Source organism: Hesperophylax consimilis, chromosome 13 (assembly GCF_061612785.1).
Source record: "Hesperophylax consimilis isolate HC1 chromosome 13, BYU_Hcon_1.0, whole genome shotgun sequence".
NCBI classification, from domain to species: Eukaryota; Metazoa; Arthropoda; class Insecta; order Trichoptera; family Limnephilidae; genus Hesperophylax; species Hesperophylax consimilis.
The window spans coordinates 21278820-21299691 of NC_142848.1; the positions used below are offsets into that span (position 1 = coordinate 21278820).

The 20872-nt window shown below is 33.7% G+C and overlaps 1 protein-coding gene across 1 annotated transcript; it reads right to left on the minus strand.

Moving 5' to 3' along the window:
* Positions 1–1583: 1583 nt before the first annotated feature.
* Positions 1584–20871, minus strand: LOC149418581 (uncharacterized). The gene is made up of 11 exons (XM_089638579.1): positions 20357–20871; positions 20034–20170; positions 17246–17447; positions 16090–16333; positions 12852–13028; positions 11811–11954; positions 11347–11651; positions 10078–10210; positions 8850–9114; positions 6137–6364; positions 1584–2033 (listed from the first exon to the last, which is right to left on the minus strand). The coding sequence occupies exons 1-11, from the start codon at positions 20413–20415 to the stop codon at positions 1918–1920; spliced, it is 2010 nt and encodes a 669-aa protein (XP_089494705.1). The 5' UTR covers positions 20416–20871; the 3' UTR covers positions 1584–1917.
* Position 20872: the final 1 nt, after the last annotated feature.

Genomic DNA, 20872 nt, shown 5'->3' on the forward strand with positions numbered 1-20872 from the left:
ATTATTATTGCTATTTTTTCACGGGTTAGTTTGTTAAAAGCCGGAGGGATTTCTCCTTTTAAGTGGGGATGAGTGTGGTAGCGGTACCCACCTCCATTACATAGACAGGCGGCAGGTGCTTGTTGTTGTGGCTGTGATTATTGTTAAGAACTGTGTTCTTATTTTCCAAAACCCAAATCTTAAATTATATCAAAGATACTACAGTTCAGTTTGAAAGAGAACAAGAAATTGACATAACAAAATAAAGATCCGTTGATCCAAATAATGATCTATTTCCTATATTGAACTATTTCCCACTCTCTTGAAAAATCACAGTTTGGAAATGATAGATAAAGATGTAAATTTGGAGTTCCACTGTAATAAACAATACTCACTTTTAAATCTCAAAAATAAGAAACAGTTCAGTTTATAAAATTAAATCTATTTTAAACAAACTAATCCTGATATTATTTTGAGTAAAAAAAGCAAATGAAATTTTGGAACCCGGGGACTTTTTTGATGTTTTTTTTTTTTTTCAAACAAAAAAATCTTCCACACGTCGTCACTGGTCACTCTGCCTAGTAACCGACCAACCCCGCAACCTGGTCCAATACCTATTCATTTTTTTACGTTTTAAGTTGAAAAAAAAAAATTATATTTCAAAAAAGTCAATGGATTCCAAAATTTCACATTCATTTTTTACCCCAAATAATGTCAGGAAATCACTGGTTAAAATAAGTCAAGTAAGTCCCTTAACACCCTGTAGGCACTATGTTACCAGAATAATAATATTATAATATCAGTCATTTGATTATATTATTAGAAGGCATTTAAACATCACACAAGAAAAAAAAAAGTACATTTTTAAATGATAAAAATCAAATTAATTTATAAAATAATTGTGACATTGCTTATTTATTATTATCAAAGTTAATTTGTAGAACTCCGTTTTAATTTTAAATATCCAATAATAACAGTTTGATAATGCCTTCAGAAGGCGAAACAGCTGTCACGCGTAATAATAATTACACAGCAGAAATTGTATATAAATTGAATAATAATATTATGAAATATAATTTTTTTTTAAATTAAGTGTGTGTTGACAACAAATAATAGATATCCATTTATAAAATGATCATAATAAATCTATTGTAAAACTATATCGTAATTGCATGTGTACATAATATATTATATTGTATTTTGATCTTGAATTTTTTTAAGCCGGTAAAAAAACTGGTAAATCCCTAAGGCCAAAAACGGTAAAACATTAATTTTGATTGCACAAGTTTAGCTTGATTAATTTAGTCTAAACTTTTCAACTGCGTTGAACATCATAATATGAATTTTGCTCCACATTAATTGTTTATTTTATTTGCACATTTATAAGGTACTATAGAATTTTACTCCGATAATTTTTTTTCACATAAATAGATTTTTGTACAAATTTCATTTAATATAAAACATAAATATAAAGTGTAGCATTGTGTAAAATTAACACCTCAATGAATTTGTTTACTGTATCTTTTTTTATAAATTTTGCATTAATATATGAACACACTATTTGTGTTTTCAAAAATGTGTAAAAAATTTTGCTAATAATAAATTTAAGCTTAATAATAATAAAAATGTATTTTATGTCTTAAAATAGCTATACCTACGTATTTGGAATGATGAGAAACATTTGTTTTTAAACATTTTAGGCACACTTATAAAATGATTCAAATTAATATACCTACATAATGCAAAATTCAGCGCCCTTTAGGTGATTTTTCACGAAAACGGCGCTGTATAAATTAGACAATTATTACTATTATTATTTATAGCCGAAATCGTTGTTGAAATGTACAAAGGTCAACTCTGTAATGTCTAGTTTTAAGGATCTGGTCTTAAAAGGTAGAAATTTGAGCACAAAGTCAAAATAGTCAGGCGATACCTTGTTTATATTTTGTCTCCCTTGAAGGTCCTTCGCTGCTCGACACCGCGTATCAGAGTGCCCAGAAGGCCCTCCATTTCGTTTGCAGTCTCCTTAAGTTGAGTGTTGTCAAAATTGGTTTCTAAAAAGAAAAATGAATTATTAAATAAGAGAAGTAAATACAAGTCATTTACATAATACTGCTGTTTTGAATTTATAATATACTAGTCGGCCCGGGCAGACGTTGTCCTGCCACAGACCGCCTTCTACGTAGGGAAGTTAAAATTTGTGGTTGTATGTATTTTTGGATGAGAAATCTGAAAAAAATAAACAACAGCGTCACATATCGTGTCCAAAACTATCCTATATTTCAAGCTGGAACCAAACGTACACATTCACAAAATTTAAAGCGGTTTTGAAGATTAGCGTGTACGATCATAGTGAGATGTGATTTTTTATGTATTAACACCTCGTATGCCGGGCCCGCATATGCGCGGCCCATACAAATTTAAAAAAAAAAAAAAAAAAAATTATATGCGATTTTAACCCTAATGTACAAAGAATTTGTATGGAGAACAAGGTCTTAATCGCTTGAGCTATTCTCGTTCTTTACGCATCATATTTCAGAAACACTTGAAGCTTCTTCCACATCTAATTTTAAATTTTTCTGTGGGATGCCAACTCAACCAAAAATAACGGTCAAAGCAGGTCAAAGTGAAACATCGCGGTTCTATTTTAAAGTGCCAAAACGAAGTAATTTATCAATAAAACGTAAGTAATGTTTTTTTATACATAGTTTATTGTTCACGGCATGTGTTTCGGTAAATTTAAAATACGAAAACTCAAAATAACCGACAAAATATTACATCAAAGTATACGCCATGTTTTCGTGATAAAAATGTTCGTTTTATTTCTAGCTATGTTCCATCATATATTGTGTGATTTGCTTTGTTTCGTATCTCATTTTGCAGATAAATCAATTGAGAACATATATCACAGCCTTTGATTTGTCCATATTTAGTTAATATTTTACAAAAAATAATATTCTAATGTCCTCCGCGCTAAAAAAGTGTCCGAGAAATTTTTTGACGTTTCTCCATCAATATTCACGTAAATATTGCCTAATCTTATAAGGATTGTACATTATTATGTAAAGAAAACTATTGAGATTGTGTATAAAAGCCCTAGTTTCGTCAATATTTAGTTAATATTTTTTAATTAAATAAATACGAGACATCGGAAACCTGCACAAATACACGTGAACTGTTTATATGTATGTGTGAGAGGCCATCTTGAAATCATATCCGCGCCTGCGTAAAACGCACTTCGATCTGCGCGCGCAAATATGAACGATTTTTACAAATTCAAATTTTGTATGGGAGCTACAGGGTTCTTACAAAATACATGATTTATTAGAAATATTTATTTCTAATAATATTTATTAGAAATATTATTTTTTATTTATAAAAATGGTAATAAATATCACAAAATTAGATAAGTTATATAGTGTGTGCAAAAAAGTACTAACAAACTTTTTTTTTGTTTAGGTATAAAATATTTATACGCGTATTGATTTTTTTTCTTTTCTTTCTGTCTATAGGAAACCGACCACTTCGTTGCGGAGTTCTACGGATTCACTGATAGCGAGGATGAATCCCTTGCCGGTGATGTAGAACTTCCGTCAATGGTGGAAATGGATGTTATGGATGGAGGATGAGTTGGAGCCTTTGGAGGAGGGGGAGGAGGAGAATCCAGAGGAGCAGACCTTCACCTGGTCCGAGGATTTCTCCACCTTCACGGGTCAGCGTGAGCATTATGCCGTCCTACAGCCTGGCCCATCACCCGACGTATTCCCTCCGACAGTCGCTTCATCTCCATATGACGTCTTCTTATGTGTTGTTGTTTATGGTTTTGGTTATTTGTTGAATGTGTGTTATCATTTGTTACTTGGATTTTGTTATCTGTGATTGTAATTTGGTACTGGTTGTTGTTATTTATGGTTTTAATTATTTATTGAATGGGTGTATTTGTGCATTATTTGAATAAAAATGTTTACTGAAACAAGTGCATTGTGCATCTTTGCATTGTTTGAATTTTCGTTTCCATTCATTGTATCTTCCACTTTTGAGGAGGACAGAAACAGTGTCTAAAAATTTGAATATTATAATAATAAATTTATGTATGTGAAAAATGATTTTTTTCGCAGTCTCTCGACCAAAGATTAAAAAAACGTGTTTCATGTACCTGTTCTAAAACTGAAATAAATATGATGAAATTTTTTTCTTATTTATTTTTGAACCACACAGTATCTGAATTTGAAAAACGCATTTAAATAAATAAATAAATATTAATAAAAAAAATATTAGAAAATTTTATTTTTATTCCCCGAGTCATGATTTTTTTGTCCCCTGTTCTTTCAAACACATCTGTATACATGGGCTGGCCGCCATTGTCCGCAACCGAATTCAGAGCAATGCAAAAAGATCGCGAATTCTTCTAAGGTAAACTCTTACTTCTTTCATTATTTTTGATATAAATTGATTGTGGACATAATAGATTTGAGGTATCATCAGAAAGATAGTTTTATCTACATTATTTTGATGTAATTTTTATAATATTTCACCCAAGAAAAGTGATGAGAATTTACTTCGTAAGAAATGTCAAAATTTTTACGTCCTAATGAATAGTTTTATTATTAGCATTATTTATTTACAGGTTTCTTGTACAAAATAATATTATTAGTAACAACAGTTGTATAAACTACCGAAATCTGGAAGAATTGTTATCATATACTTATAAAATACGACACAAAAAAATTTTAAGTGGACACTTGACGTTTGATTTTTTTTTTGAATAAATGAAAATATTTTACATTTTCAAAGAAGTGTCAATGGCATTACTTCTTCGAAAAAACCTTTGGATTATTTTTTTTCACGAGGGGTGTCTATTCAGGTTTGTGTAGAAATAAAAAAATCAGTTAATTTTCTTATGAATATATTTTTTTTACATTTGTTTGCCGAATGGGAAAATTTTTACACATTTTTTTTGTTAAAGTTAGCTATTCTGGGAAAACTTGTAACAATATTATCATGTAATATATATGAATAATAAGATACATTATCTGATAAACAGAAAACAATCGCAAAATAAACAATTTCTTTGTTTTTAAACGGATGTTTGACCAAAAGGCAGGAGAGTAATTTGCGCGCGGTTTTTTTCAAAAAAGCTTGGAATTTCCGGGCATACAACAGGTTAAGATATTTATATATATACAAAGTGTCTGGAAACTCATTGTACAAGCAGAAAACTGAACCATTTTTTTTCTTAGCAGTTACCTTTAGTTAAAGGGTTAAAATATTAAGGAGATTAACCCCCTAGCGACAGATTTTTTTTTTAAATTGGACCAAAAAATTCCTATTTTGGACTCGATTTACTCGAAAGCGGAAGCTTAAAGGCTTAGACACATTACGCTATACGCATCAACAATTGTTTGAGAGTGGCCTATGCAGATATGTTGAGGTGTCACACTATGCTATAATCTGCCTCAAGAGAGGGGGTTAGATCAATTAGGGAACTGCCGTGGAATATCATTTCTTTGTATGGGATCTGTCACATTAACAGATGACAGCGGCGTGATCACGGCGCTCCGTAAATTGATCGGCAGGAGAATGGGTTGCATCATTTTCAAATATCGCCTGGCTAGCAGATCACGGCGTATTATCGTCGCCACAACCACACTTATACCAAATCATCTGTCAGGTGTGACAGGTGTGTATGGGATTGTATGGCGAGTGATATGGCGTTATATAATATATAACGCTTTGATATATAAATAGCATAATGTGTCTCCCCCATAAATCAAAAAAGTTCTAACACAAAATTGACTCCAAATTTTGTGTAGATTCACCAGTTTCCCACTTGTACTACGAGTTTCTGGACACCTTGTACAATACTGCTGTTCGTAACTACCTTAGTAAATCTTTTTGTATTTATACTGTAATGACAGCCATACTCTCACCCCACGTGTTAGCTACAAACAGAAGTGATGCAATCGATAATATTGATAACTGAGAACTATCAAAGTTTCTTGTCTCTATGACCAGTGAACCAGTCAGAACTCTCAAATATTCTGCTGATTGTTAGAAACAGTTGGTTAGATAGATAGACAAATATTGAGCTGATTGTAATAAACACCTAGTTTAGGTTAGATAGGTAGACAAATGCAAGAGAAGTGTTTGTAATTACCGTCCAGTGAGAAGTTGTTAGCAAGGATGGACTGCAGCCTGTCCAGCACGCTGTCCAGGTCTGCGTTGAGCTCCTTCATCTTGGTGTTAGAGGTGGCCACGCTCTCCAGGTCTGCGTTGAACTTGTCCTCGGAGGTGGAGGGGCCTGGGGGGGTGCTGCGGGGGGCTCCAAGGAACTCCTGGCCCGACATGGATGGGGGATCCTTGGTAGCTTTGTCGGCATCACTTACTAGAAAATAGTACACAATTTTATTATGATTTATTTTTAGGGTATTATATCTTATTACGCTTTTTCCTCTTTTCGCTAGTGTTTCAGACAACGTTACATTGTCCATCATCAGGGCACTCAATTTGTTCAGTATTCAATCGCACTAGTATTTCAACCGATTTAATTATTTCTATTCTATATAATTTGCTTGTGTAGCGGGACACTTTTATAGTACATTATTCAGTTTTCATCTGGTGGCAAAACTGTATACATACATATTGTTAGCAATAATAAAAATGCTGGGTTTATTTACGATGAAATATATTGGTCTTGTCTCCACGGTGTTACAATAGACAAGTTTGTTTGGTTTGTATTCGCCCAGCGTGGCTGTGCTAATGGCTTGCAATCCTCGCTGGTTCAGCAGGTGACCGGTGGATGGGAAGAGTCGCTCCCGCCTTCGACCAGCAGCGCCCCTGCCGGCGGTACCGCGAACCCTGCTTGGCCGATAGAAATGAGAGTAGCGCCTTTGACGGCAAATCGGTAAACTAAACACTGTGGCGGCAGTATTTGAATGGGCTGCTAACAATATAGACCGGTCAGTGGCTAAGTTGGCATTGTGTTTGGGTCTCACCCAGGCGTAGTGTGTTCAATTCCTCGGCTGACTAAGTCCTCCATCACAACACAAGTTACATTCTCTGCTTACTGTGGTGATAGCAGGAGAATTTCAAATATTGTGAGGTTATTTGTAACCCGGGAATGTTTGTCTTTCATTTAAAAAAACAGTAGTAGTAAAATATTATAATCAAATCATTACTCGCAATACAAATTTATTTGGAATTTTCTTTTGAGAGCCGAAAAACTGTACTTTTTTTTGGTGGGTTCTTATAAATTTTATTGCATGCTAAAAGGGGTGTATGCTGTTTCACTAAAGGGGTTTTAACATTTTGCATTTTTTTAACCACATTAGCGAAACATTTATTAAAACGTATAAGAGCCTGGCAAAAAAAGCTTTTTAGTTCTCTTAAAAAAATTCCACATGAGATACGCCTGTTTGTATTAAGGGCAACGAAATGCGTCATTATTCTACTTCTTTTCTCCAAAAATTCAGTCATATTCTCCACCAATTTACTCAGACACGTCGTTTTAATATCACAATAATATTAAAGTTCTTACTGATTTGAGACCTAATGTTATTACAAAGGAATATGTATATCGATAGGGTATTTTCACTGTTGTTTTTTATTTTATATTTATAAATTATTTTTTTTATATATACAGGGTGTCCGGAAACTCGTAGTACAAGCGGGAAACTGGTGAATCTACATCACATTTGGAGTCGATTTTGTAGTATATTTTTTTTTTATTTGAGCTTTCGTTATCGAGTAAATCGAGTTTGAAGTTGATTTTTTTTTTATTTTTTAATCAAATTCTTATAAATTATTACTGAAGATCAAAGTACCCAACTAAATAAAACTATTTGATGGTAAAACAAATGAAGAAACTCGGATTTGAAGCATTATTTTGAAATCACCCTTCATTTAACCCGGTGTAATCATAAAATATTTCTGCTCTGCAGGGTTAAAACATCTGTTATTCAACCCTAAATACCAGAAAAAACTTTAACCCTAAAATAGCCGAAAAATATTTTTTTTTGGTTTTTTTTTTTTTTTTGAAAATGCTCAAATCAAAAAACTTTATGTTTTTTTGGGTTCCCCATGTGGTGTAGATTCTCCAGTTCCCCGCTTGTACTACGAGTTTCCGGACACCGTGTATATTCTCAAATATGTTGACGAATATATTTTCTATAACAATTTAAAATGTGATTTTCGTTTTGCCGCCAATATGACATGTTCGTTTATATTTGTGAATATGACAGCATTGACATCACGCCGGGCAATGTTGGTGACAGCAGACTGACCAGCCAGTGGCGTTTTCTACGTCATAATGACGTTGTATCCAGTACGAACCGTTTTGGAATGTGCAGTATTCAATCGTTTTATAAAACAATAATTATGAATGAAAATTTAATATAATATTTAATTAAAATAATTTACAAGCATCAAATTATTTTTTTTATCACTGTCAGTTTTAATTCAGGGTTAAAAAATACAAAATAGGTTTTAATTCAGGTACAATTGATTAAAGTTTAAATAGTACATGATTAAGTATTAATTAAGGTTTGAAAGGGATAAAATATGCATAATAAGTTTTAATGCAGATCTGAATGGTTTAAAGTTTAAACAATACATAGTTAAGTATTAATCAAGGTTTGAAAGGAATACGTATTAACTAAGTTTTGAAAGGGTTAAAAAAAATACATAATAACTTTAAATTCTAGTCTGGAAGGGTTAATTAATATGTATATTTATTTTTAATTCATTCAAGTCTGAAAGGGTTAAACAATAAATAATATTCAATGAAATTAAATAACTTTGTATACACCGCTATTTCATCAAAATAATCAACACGTTTCGAAACCAATATTTTAAATAAATAAAATTCTTACTATTGGCAAACCAGGTGCTTATATCTCCCATAGATACTTTAGAAATGCTATCATCGTAGTAGTGAAGTACGGGGGTGTTAGCGCTGTCTCCGGGGGCGGCAGACGGCGCAATGTGCTTGTGCTCCATAACGATGGACTCCTTGTTCATGGCGGGGATGGGGCTAAAGGCCTCGAAGACGTCCATGTGCATGTGTTGCTGCCGGGGCAGGGTCTTGTCTAGGCCCCCGTGGGCTTCTTGCTCGGGGAGGTTCTCCTGGAAGATTGACTGGAATCATAATGAACACTGTTTTAGAAACTAGACTGTTAAAAATGTACGAACTATTAGCAAAGTTCACCACCAGTTACTTTAAAGGCTCCTGCCTACCACCTAGCGGTCAGAGGTAAAACTAGGGCTAACAGATAAAACAGATGATTTGCTTATCAATTTGGCTTTCTTTGACAGTGTTTTGTTTCGACAATTAGCTTGTCAGTGTGTGTTACTTGATTAGATTATAAAAAGCCTCGCCGAGTGGATTTTTCACTTCTTCTCTCCTATAAAATAGCAACAAGCAGTCATTAACTGACCACTTGTAAAAGTGTTTTGTCCAGGTCGGGAATAATTTTAACTCGTTGTAACATTAAATAAAGTAAAAAATGCAGTTATGTGCAACAAAAACAAAAAAACCATGCGTCTGTTATTGAAGACTTCATCAAGCCCAAACAATTCTGAACATAGACCATTGAAAAAATAAATAGATAGAAGCGTGTTGTGTGGGTTAGACAAAACAAAACATCATTAAAGTGGTTAGGTTTGCTGCTGTTTGCTCTTTTTCTTCACTGTTCTATTTTATCGTGGGGCGCGGCAACTATTTCAAAGCAGTACAAATTCAAAAAAATTAATCTTAATGTTGCATTTCTACATATACCGTAATGAATTTTGAAATAATCGCCGCGAAGCACGTCGCTGTACGCCTGGCTTAAATCAATTAATAATCAATTTCATTGGAATGCTTAGGTTGTAAGAATAATTATTTTTCCCTTTAACTATTTTTTATTTACTGATCTTTAATAGTACTATCACGTTAAATTGCAAATAGCAGTTTGTCAACCTTAATTTTATGTATCAATATACTATTATCAGCACTTCTAGGAATTTTTTGTTCGGTCAACTTGACGAAGAACAGACTTAGACGAGAGTATGAAACAGTTGATGTAAGTAAGAAGGAAAAAATAAAAAAAGAAGAGGAACCTTGAACATTTTGAGCCTGTTGATCTGTACGGCAATCTGTCCCCAATGATTGTCTACCTTGTGCTGGATCCTTCGGTCCATACTGTTCACCTGTTGTGCACCACTTAGAACGTTGGAAAGATTCTTGAGGGCTCTGAAAAATCATATCATTCAAATAAATAAAATACGCAAAATGAAGGAAAAAAATATATACACATTAAATGTACGCCACTGTCACCACAAAATAATATCTTTGATCTTTCAACTCCAATTTCACCTCTACTCCACCAGCCTTATGAGATGGAGCCACCGAGTGAACTGACTCCAAACAGCACCAGTGTGGCCAACTCAGCTCTTTAAGAGCTACGTTTAGCTCTAAACCAATGTCATCAGCTCCAATATAAAGTGTTTCAGCTTCTTTTTTCAGATATTTGTTATGAAAGTCTGCCGACCCCCAGTCTAATACAAACGCTGACTCTTAACCCGACACAATCACTCGATTCGCTTGATCACACCACGTCTTCCTCGGGTGTCCCCAACTTCTTCTCCATTCACTTTCATGTCATATATTATCCTTACACTCCCTTCTTCATTCACCTGCTCTACATGCCCAAACCATCTAACGCTTATATCAGCCTCAAATTTTTTCTGAATCACATCATTTTGGACACGGTCATATATGGTTTTATCATACATACCACCTAAGGGATCTAATTTCTACAGTATTCAGTCTAATTTCATCCATTCTTTGGCAGTTCCATACCTCTTGTATGTCAGGGTTAGTATCAGCACACCATTGCGGACTGCTAGTTTCGCTTCTTTGTATTTTCTTAGTAAAATAAGCAGTAAAATGTATATTTATTTCCGTAATTCTGTTTAATTGTATTTTGTACATCAGAGTGACGACTTCCGTGATTTATAAGATGGAATTTTAGCATTTTAAATTTTTTTTTCAAACACAAGTTAAATGGGATTTAAATGAGTCGCATATAACGTACATAACATACTCACCTTCATAATATGTATGTACGTTACAGGTGACGCATTTAATGCCGCGTTAGCTAATGCAAGAGATACTCGCCCCCAGGAGTTCATAACATGTATGTACGGTACAGGTGACTCATTTAATGCCGCGTTAGCTAATGCAAGAGATACTCAACCCCCAGGAGTTCATAATATGTATGTACGTTACAGATAACTCATTTAATGCCGCGTTAGCTAATGTAAGAGATACTCACCCTCAGGGTTATCGTGTCAGGGGGTATAATAAAACATAAATAAAACACTCACTTATTTTGAGATTCAAGCTGAGCGATTATATCTTGGAGCACCATCTTGGGATCAGAGATCAATCTCCCGGATGCCTTGCCGACGGTGGAAGTGAACACATTGCGGTTGTTGTCCTTTCTTTCCCCGCAGCTCTGCTCCGCGACCGGAGCATCTCCAGGGGTCCTGTCCTTCTTGTCAGAGGGGTGGTGGTGTAGTGGGTAGGTGATGCTGGGGGCAGGGTGACTGGCCCTGCGACAAACAGAGGGGCAGTTGAGGATCTTCTTGATGTTTCGTACAAAGCCGACCACGCATTTCGAAGGCATCGCCTGAAATTAAAAGTGTCATTTTAAAAATTTGATATTATAATTTTTTTTTAGACCTGATGTTTTTGAATGGATGAAGAATCTCAACATCCCTACATAGGAACCGTTGACTCTCCAACAGCTCAAAGAAATTATTTAAATAAATATGTTTTATTTCTTTACCTGTGAGTCTATGATCTCCTTGACGGAATGTGACTTTTTGTGTCGGTGAATGATATTGGCGGTGGCAGGTTTCACATCATTGTACAAATAACACCTCTCACACAGCATCATGCCCCAGCAGCGGGTGCACTTGAATTTCAGACCCTGGAAAGCCAACAATATTGTTACAAAAGATATTTAAAAAAAAAAAAAAAAAAAAAAAAACAATCTAATAAGATCATCATAATTACTTATAAACTTTATTAAACTAATCATCGTTCTGCTTCCTCGCAGTATGGACCACAAACAACTATGTCTTAGCACAAATTCCTCGGTTCATTGACATTCATACATTTAAGTCGGGTACACCCGACGAAGACATGACACAATGAAGTTTATTTATAACACTTGAGTAGGGCCATGTCAATAGTCAGAATAATAGAAGAGTACATGTGAGACAATGTACGAATTTTACATTGTCTCAAATGTACTCTTCTATTATTCATACATTTAAGTCGGGTACACCCGACGAAGACATGACACAATGAAGTTTATTTATAACACTTGAGTAGGGCCATGTCAATAGTCAGAATAATAGAAGAGTACATGTGAGACAATGTACGAATTTTACATTGTCTCAAATGTACTCTTCTATTATTCATACATTTAAGTCGGGTACACCCGACGAAGACATGACACAATGAAGTTTATTTATAACACTTGAGTAGGGCCATGTCAAGAGTCAGAATAATAGAAGAGTACATGTGAGACAATGTACGAATTTTACATTGTCTCACATGTACTCTTCTATTATTCATACATTTAAGTCGGGTACACCCGACGAAGACATGACACAATGAAGTTTATTTATAACACTTGAGTAGGGCCATGTCAAGAGTCAGAATAATAGAAGAGTAGGTACATGTGAGACAATGTACGAATTTTATTGAAACAAGGATTGTGTGTGGCGGTTCATCCTGTTTGCTTACCCCTGCGGAGAAACGCCGTGATGGTTAGTTAGTTAGTGATATCATAATGGTAATCTTTAAAGAATGTACTCACAGCGGGGTTCCTGACGGAGCACAGGGCGCACTTCCACGGAGATAGCTGGTTTTCCACGAGGCCGATGGTCTTGAGGAGTCGCAGCCTCTCCCTCACTTGGGTCCAACTCAGCAGGGCGGGACCTGATTCCAGCCACTCCAGAAGTCCGTGCTCCGAGAGCCCTAACATTCCAGGAGTCTGAAAAGAAAAAGAGTTGGGAATTAGTAATATGTATTAGTATTAGAATTACATAATAATATGCACTATCACTATTAAATTGCGAATGCATTAATAATTCCCAAATATGCACTCAATGCTAAAATGTATGCCTAACATTTATGCTTGTAATTTTTGATTTAACGGGATGGGCATTGACTATTGAGAGTAGCTTTGTCGTCTGTATTAATATTTAAGATTTTGTGGATTTCAACTGCCTTCGTAATTAGGCGTGCTGGGTGGCTAAAGGATGAGAAAATGCAACACAGCATAATACCACAAAAAACAATCACTACATTAAACTAAACTATTTAAGCACGTATATAAGCTGGGTCAATCCGCACCAAATCATCCAGGCCATGTCACCCACCATCTCAGATTTTGATGAAACTTTAAATTTTTAATCCTTCCATATAGATAAGAAAATATACCAAATTTTACCTTCCTACCTCAACTCGTTTTTTTTTATGGGCAGTTGAAGTTTGGGCAAAATAAGCGTTTTTACATATTCCGAGCACTCCGGAAGAGCTTGTACCTTCAATGAAAAAAAATTGTATCTTTGTCATTTATAGTGCAAATGCAATGAAAATTTTCAATATTATCAAGAAAACTATGCTGATTGCAGAAAAAAAAATAAACCCTTTACATTTATCTACTTGACTTTAAAAAATTACCAAAAGTAATTTTTTAAGTAATTTTTGGGACGGAAAAGGTACTTTACAAAAAAGCAATATCTCGGGAAGGTACAGTGTTAATGAAGTAATTTTTTTTTTTATTCATATCTACAAATAGCATAGAATCACATACAAAAATAAAATTCATGGCATTTTACTTGCTTCAATAAATAAAATCCATTTTAAACTTTTTTCAAACTTTTTGTAATTTTTTTTTATTCTTATCTACAATAAACATAGTACAACCTAAAAAAATAAAACTCCTGGTATTTTGTGTGCTTCACAGTGTAGAAACGTTTTTCAAATAAGAAATCTTTATCATACAGAATTGTTCTAGGTTTTTTTAAATCTAGATACAAAAATAAATAAAATCCATTTTAAACTTTTTTCAAACTTTTTGTGATTTTTTTTATATCTATTTTTAGTTTGTAATTGGGCAAGTTATAGTTTAGGTATATAGCTAGTAATATAGGTTGAATGAATGGACTAATATCAAAGAAACAGTCCTAGAGACAAGTCACTACATGGAAATGATGTATCTGCAACAAGAACAAGACAGAACATGAAAATTACTATCTGCCTCATCACTAAGTTTGCAGGATACTACATGCTTTGTTTCCTCTGACATGCTTAGTTCTGAGTCAGCTTCAAAGCAGTGATCATCTATATAAATACAGTAGTTGTTTCATGTTATGGTGTACGTTGTTAAAATGTCTCTAATCGAAACAAGTTTAGTTAAATGTAGTGTGGGACAACATAATGGTACTGAATGTCACAAAAAAAGTTATACTAAGTCAGAGAAATTAACGAGTGTGGATTTGTTAAGTGAATTTGAAAAAAAGCTTATTCAACAAAGAAGTTTTGTATCTACAGACTTGGTTTTCAACATTTGTGAGCACCACAGAATATTTAACTTAAATAAATATGAAACATTTCAAAAAGCTTGTTTTGACCCGTTCCAAAGCCACAAAAGGAAAATTACAAAAACTTTAAGAACAGTATCCTTGGAATTTTCAGAGAACATTAATACCATTCTAAAAGTAACTAATAAAGCAATCCCTGGACAAAAAATTTGTAATGCATGCAGAGCAAAAATTAGTAAGAGCCAAAACCTTAACAATGAAATTGAAGAGCTTAACACTTTTCAAGAAGACATAAGTGAAGTTGAAAATGTTTTAAACAAAGAAATTTTTTTACAAGAAATCAACACTTCTTTAACTGACATTGGAGAATCTCCATTTAAACTACATGCAATACTATCCCACAGTAAGTCTAGTTACGCTAAACGGAAGTTAGATTCTGCTTGTTCAACCTTAAAGAAAAAAGTAAGTAAAGTTTTAGAAAAAGAATTTTCCCCAGTAAAATGTGATGCAAAAATACCAAGATGTATTCAAGAAAAAGCTAATGACATGGACAGGCTTGTTGAGTTGGTTAAAAAAAAATTGGAAACACAAGTTACACGCCGTGAGAGAATTCAGCTTCTAACTCTCGCTCCAACTTCGTGGAGTAGAAAAAAGGTTGCTGAAGAATTCAGTGTTCAGTGTAAGGAACAAGGTACATTATTTTGTTGGTGCCTTAAGCTTACATTGCAAGCTTACCAGCATGTTGTAAAGGACCGAATAAGTTTGACTTTTTTTATTTGCAAATACAGTATCTAGATTTTAAAAAACTTGGAACAATTCTGTATGATTAAGATTTCTCATTTTAAAAACGTTTCTACACTGTGAAGCACACAAAATACTAGGAGTTTTATTTTTTTAGGTTGTACTATGTTTATTGTAGATAAGAATAAAAAAAAATTACAAAAAGTTTGAAAAAAGTTTAAAATGGATTTTATTTATTGAAGCAAGTAAAATGCCATGAATTTTATTTTTGTATGTGATTCTATGCTATTTGTAGATATGAATAAAAAAAAAATTACTTCATTAACACTGTACCTTCCCGAGATATTGCTTTTTTGTAAAGTACCTTTTCCGTCCCAAAAATTACTTAAAAAATTACTTTTGGTAATTTTTTAAAGTCAAGTAGATAAATGTAAAGGGTTTATTTTTTTTTTTTCTGCAATCAGCATAGTTTTCTTGATAATATTGAAAATTTTCATTGCATTTGCACTATAAATGACAAAGATACAATTTTTTTTCATTGAAGGTACAAGCTCTTCCGGAGTGCTCGGAATATGTAAAAACGCTTATTTTGCCCAAACTTCAACTGCCCATAAAAAAAAAACGAGTTGAGGTAGGAAGGTAAAATTTGGTATATTTTCTTATCTATATGGAAGGATTAAAAATTTAAAGTTTCATCAAAATCTGAGATGGTGGGTGACAAATCCAAAATTTTCTGGATGATTTGGTGCGGATTGACCCAGCTACCTTGGCGAAGCACTTGTCCACCTCCTGCTGCACGGCGTGTCGACCGTAGGTGGCGCCCTCGCCGAGGAACTCCGCCACCTGGGCGACGCGCGTCAGCAGCGCGGCCAGCCGGCGGGGGCGCGCGCACCCGTTGTGGTCCGCCACCAGCGCCAGCAGGAAGGCCCAGGCCTCAGCGACCGGCCCCCCTGACAACAGAGCCAGGCCTGTCTTGGCTGATTGAACACTGATGGAGGAGGTGCGCTCTCTGTAAATACAAAATATACATCATAAACCAGGAAAACATTATTGAAGAAGATAAGTTCAAAACATCAATAATAACCCCTTTTGAATGGCCCTCAATACAAACTACTCAAATTTTATCAATTTTTAAAGATGGCCTGGGACGACTATCCCGCGCGGACGGTCTGCCAATCTTTTTTACAATTTGGAATGTTGTTGTGAAATATTCCAGTCTTCTTGGAGTATTTCTTCTGTGTTGCCCGTAGACAAAAACCTTCCACTTTCCTTGAGTGAAGGTAAAGTGTGCTAAATTTCATCTCAAAATAAAACTGTAGATTTTTATAAAAATTAAACCCATACTACCCACCCATTACAGACATTCTTTTTTATATGAATAATCTTAGCCAATAAAAATCAAAAATAATTAAAACATTTTTTCAGATTTTTTGCGATGTACGGCATAAATCTTTGATTGCGTAATGCTATTTCAAGATATTAAAACCCGTAGAACGGGTAATACATCCTTACACTTATCGTACCGGAGATGTGGAAATTTTTAGTTTTTTTTGTAATGCAATAAAATAGTACCTTTTTACAAATAAAATATCACAAAATGGCCCAACGCTGACTTTAAATTCAGTTTATGGAGTCGTCTTCCAAAAGTAGGCTTTAATTTCTGACAATAATTTTATTGTTGGGGGATGGTAAGTACCAAGTAAAAAAAAAAAATAAATATGTGTTATATTTTCAAAGATATAGCTGTTTAAAACAAAATCTATTTTCTCTGACGGGACCGGTTGTTTTCGCCCGCACAAAGTGTGTTAACAAAGATTTACGAAAAACTAAAAGTATTTTTGAAGATTGCGTCAATAAAGAGATTCGCTCAAAATAATTAATTATTTGACCTTAAAATCGATAGTAATAACACACTACATACCTGTCATATACATTCAGAAGAAAATTCAAAGCAATCTCCGTGGCAGTATCAATATCCCCCTCAAAGGTCCCTTCCTTATTGGCGGCAAAATATATATCAGTCAAGATAGCTTCCAACTCACACGGCTCCAGCACAAAACTGCTCTCCGATAGACTCAGACAATGGTGGGCAAATACTCCAGAAATTATTCTCACACTGGGCACTAGAAAAACAATTAAAAAATATATATATATTCATTATCGAGTCGAACGCCGATTGCGCACCGGAGACATTTTCTTTTTACAACTGAAATTGCAAGTAGGTCTCTGAAGACCGTTCTTATATCATCCATAATATTTGTTAATTTATTCACGCCTTGAATGCTTTTACATGTACACATTGTTTGTTATAGGCAAGTTGTTCAGGAGTACAATAATATGTTATACATAACATAATAAACTGAGAACTATGAATGATATAAGCAGGGACAATACAAGTTATCGTAGAGAGTTCAGTTGTACAAAGGAGTTCAATAAGTGTATATAATAACGAGATTACAAAGTGATTACTTAAGGCATATATATATTTATGCTTTCAGCATGGGCAAAGCACCCAAAGAGGCCCACATTACCAAGTAATGTATAAAAATACATTATTGTGCAAATAAAAAAATATCTTTAACCCACATGTCATATTATGGCAAGAGGGTTATATTATGTTATTCTAAAAATATTTATAATAAGGGTATCCGGCTACCCTAAAAGATTACATAAAGCGCATCCAAATATTCTTTTTTTATATATATTTATCATTAAAAACATAACAAGCGCCTCTAAGGTGATATCTCACAAAAGCGGCGCTATACAAATTGTCCAATAAATAAATAAGGAATAAAAACCAACATACTATTCAATGTAACATTAGATATATAACAGTAATAGAAAAAATGTATAATTGCTCAGTAATAAAGAGTCAATAATAGTGTATATATATATTTAATTTGGTCACACGAGATGAACCTTATTTTGTGGCATTATTTTTCACAAAAACTAATCAATACACTGTCCTATGGTTTACCAATACATATTACATATTAGTTACTTTAAAAGCAGATGGAGTGAATTTTCACAAAAATGGCACTATATAAATTATCCAATTATTATTACAACACATCTTACAATAATTGTTTACAAATTTTGCTAGACTTTTTGTACGGGACCAAGTTAGTGAAGCCCGCACAAATACTGCAAATTCAATAGGGCACCGGCACACATTGACACCTTGATCTGAGAGTTTTTGCAGGGGCAGTAGGAAAACATTAAATTAAACAAGTATTACTTTCCAGAGAACTCTTGGATGTGAAGTGACTGTTTGTACCAGTTACTTCTATATTTATTGGACAAAATTATACATTAAATTTCACACATGTTCAATGAGAGTAATTAGCGATCACCCTTATCTCTTCACTGTGTTGAACAAAACAAAAACATTAGTTTTTAAATGTATGGTGACCCCGAAAATCAATTAATATTAACTATAGCAGTCGCACATTAAGGATGTGGAATAATATTATAGTATCATATTTATTTTGATGCAGATATCTAAATGGATTTATCAAAAATATTAAGGACATCGTAAAAACTTGAGATCTTGTTATCTCATAATGACTTTGGCTCTGCATGTCGGATATACTTTTATTAAATATACATTGTTCGGTGGCGATTTTAAATTGATTCAAACTTTTTTATTTGTCTGATTTTAAATTGATTCAAACTTTTTTATTTGTCTTGTTTTGTCGGGTAGGTTATTGTATACTTTAGGTGCAAAATATCTTAAGATTCTTTGTTCAAATGTAGTTATTGTGTTGGGCCTCAGTAGGTATTCTTTTGAATTGTCGCATGTTTAGTGTGTTTTGATTATTTTCGTAATATTAAAGCATGGGTTGTTTCGGAGAATTTGAACAATTCATCAAATTTCAACGTTCATTTTCGGGTTATGTGAAAGTCCTATTCGAGTTCTGTTATTATATCATTATAGGCTAGTTGCTTGACAGAACAGAAATAATAACAGAACTTGAAAAAATCTTTCACAGAACTTTAAGATGAACTCCGAAACAACCAGTCCTTAGTTAATTTGTTTTAGAAGAGGCCATTGTTTTGGTGTAAATTTGTTGAACATCTAGTACTTGACACATCTTCAGTGCTTGTTATTAAAGGGACTTTAAGGACGGGTTGTTTCGGAGAATTTGAACAATTCTTCAAATTTCAAAGTTAATTTTCCAGTTCTGTGAAAGATTTTTTCAAGTTCTGTTATTATTTCAGTTCTGTCATGCAACTAGCCTATGATGATATAATAACAGAACTTGAATAAGACTTTCACAGTACCCAGAAATGAATGTTGAAATTTGATGAATTGTTCAAATACTCCGAAACAACCCGTCCTTAATCTAATTCAAAAAGATTACACCGCTTGTTTACATAATGAACTTATATGACCAAGCCCCCTCGAAAATTAATTAATCCTAATTAAAGAAGTATCCTAAAAAAAAAACTATTGCCATTGGTATTACTGTTCACAATAAAACTTTGAAAATAACTTTAATTTTGTGAAAACATCTCCAGTTGTAGTTATAAATTAATTGGAATTTATAGGAACTTATGTTTAGAATCTTGATGCGAGACAAGACAATCTGTTTACATAATTGGACAAGATGGAAAGGTAATTTATCCTTTCAGTTTTGTAGAGGTAAACTTGTCCTTGGGTAGGATTGATTTACAGGCTGAATGAGACAAAATACATAATTGATTACCTTGAAAACTCTCCTGCAGGGACATAATTTTGTAAGCCATTCTGTAGACTGAATATCGAATGTCGCATGCCTGATTCATCTTCGTAAGAATATCCGCAAAGGCTGGATGATCCCATTGTTTCACGCACGATTCGTCCCTAAAACATAAATTAATTTGTTGACAAAACGATAAAATCGTAACACTTTAATGATCATCCATAAAATTTTTAAAGATCATCCATATTGAAATCACGAACTTTGATATAATCTCAACCGAAATTTCGATTTAAAATAACAAAATCCGAGTAGTAATTACACGCAAAATTTAAAAAATATATACGTACCGAATGTAATACGGGAATCCAGCCTCGTTTTCACACTTTTTCCAAGTGTTTGATGCCATGATACGTGTAGAAACAAAATATTATTTTCCTGGCAAAACTGCGTCGTTTCCTGTTTGTCAATATTGGTCAAAAAACTTTTACGTTTTTACAGTGTAATAAAACAATTGAATAACTCGGCAAAATTAAGTTTAACATGCTTGATAAGTTAAGCAATGATTTCGCATGATTTAAAGATTTGATTAACCGCCGTGTCATGATTTAATTACAATAAAACACTGCTTTCCGCTTTCATGCCCGTCTAGCCAAGTCTGTCGCTGTCGTTGAAGATTGTTGAAGATCGAGAACAAGAAACTTTCAACCACAATGGCAGCACTGAGCCCATACACCAACTCAAAATATGCCGATTTTTATTTAAATTCGTATCAGATTGTGACAAGCCATTTCACGAATGCAAATCGCGTGATTTTCGTATTAAGGTTACTAATATAGCTTAAAAGAAATGACATTTTAAATACG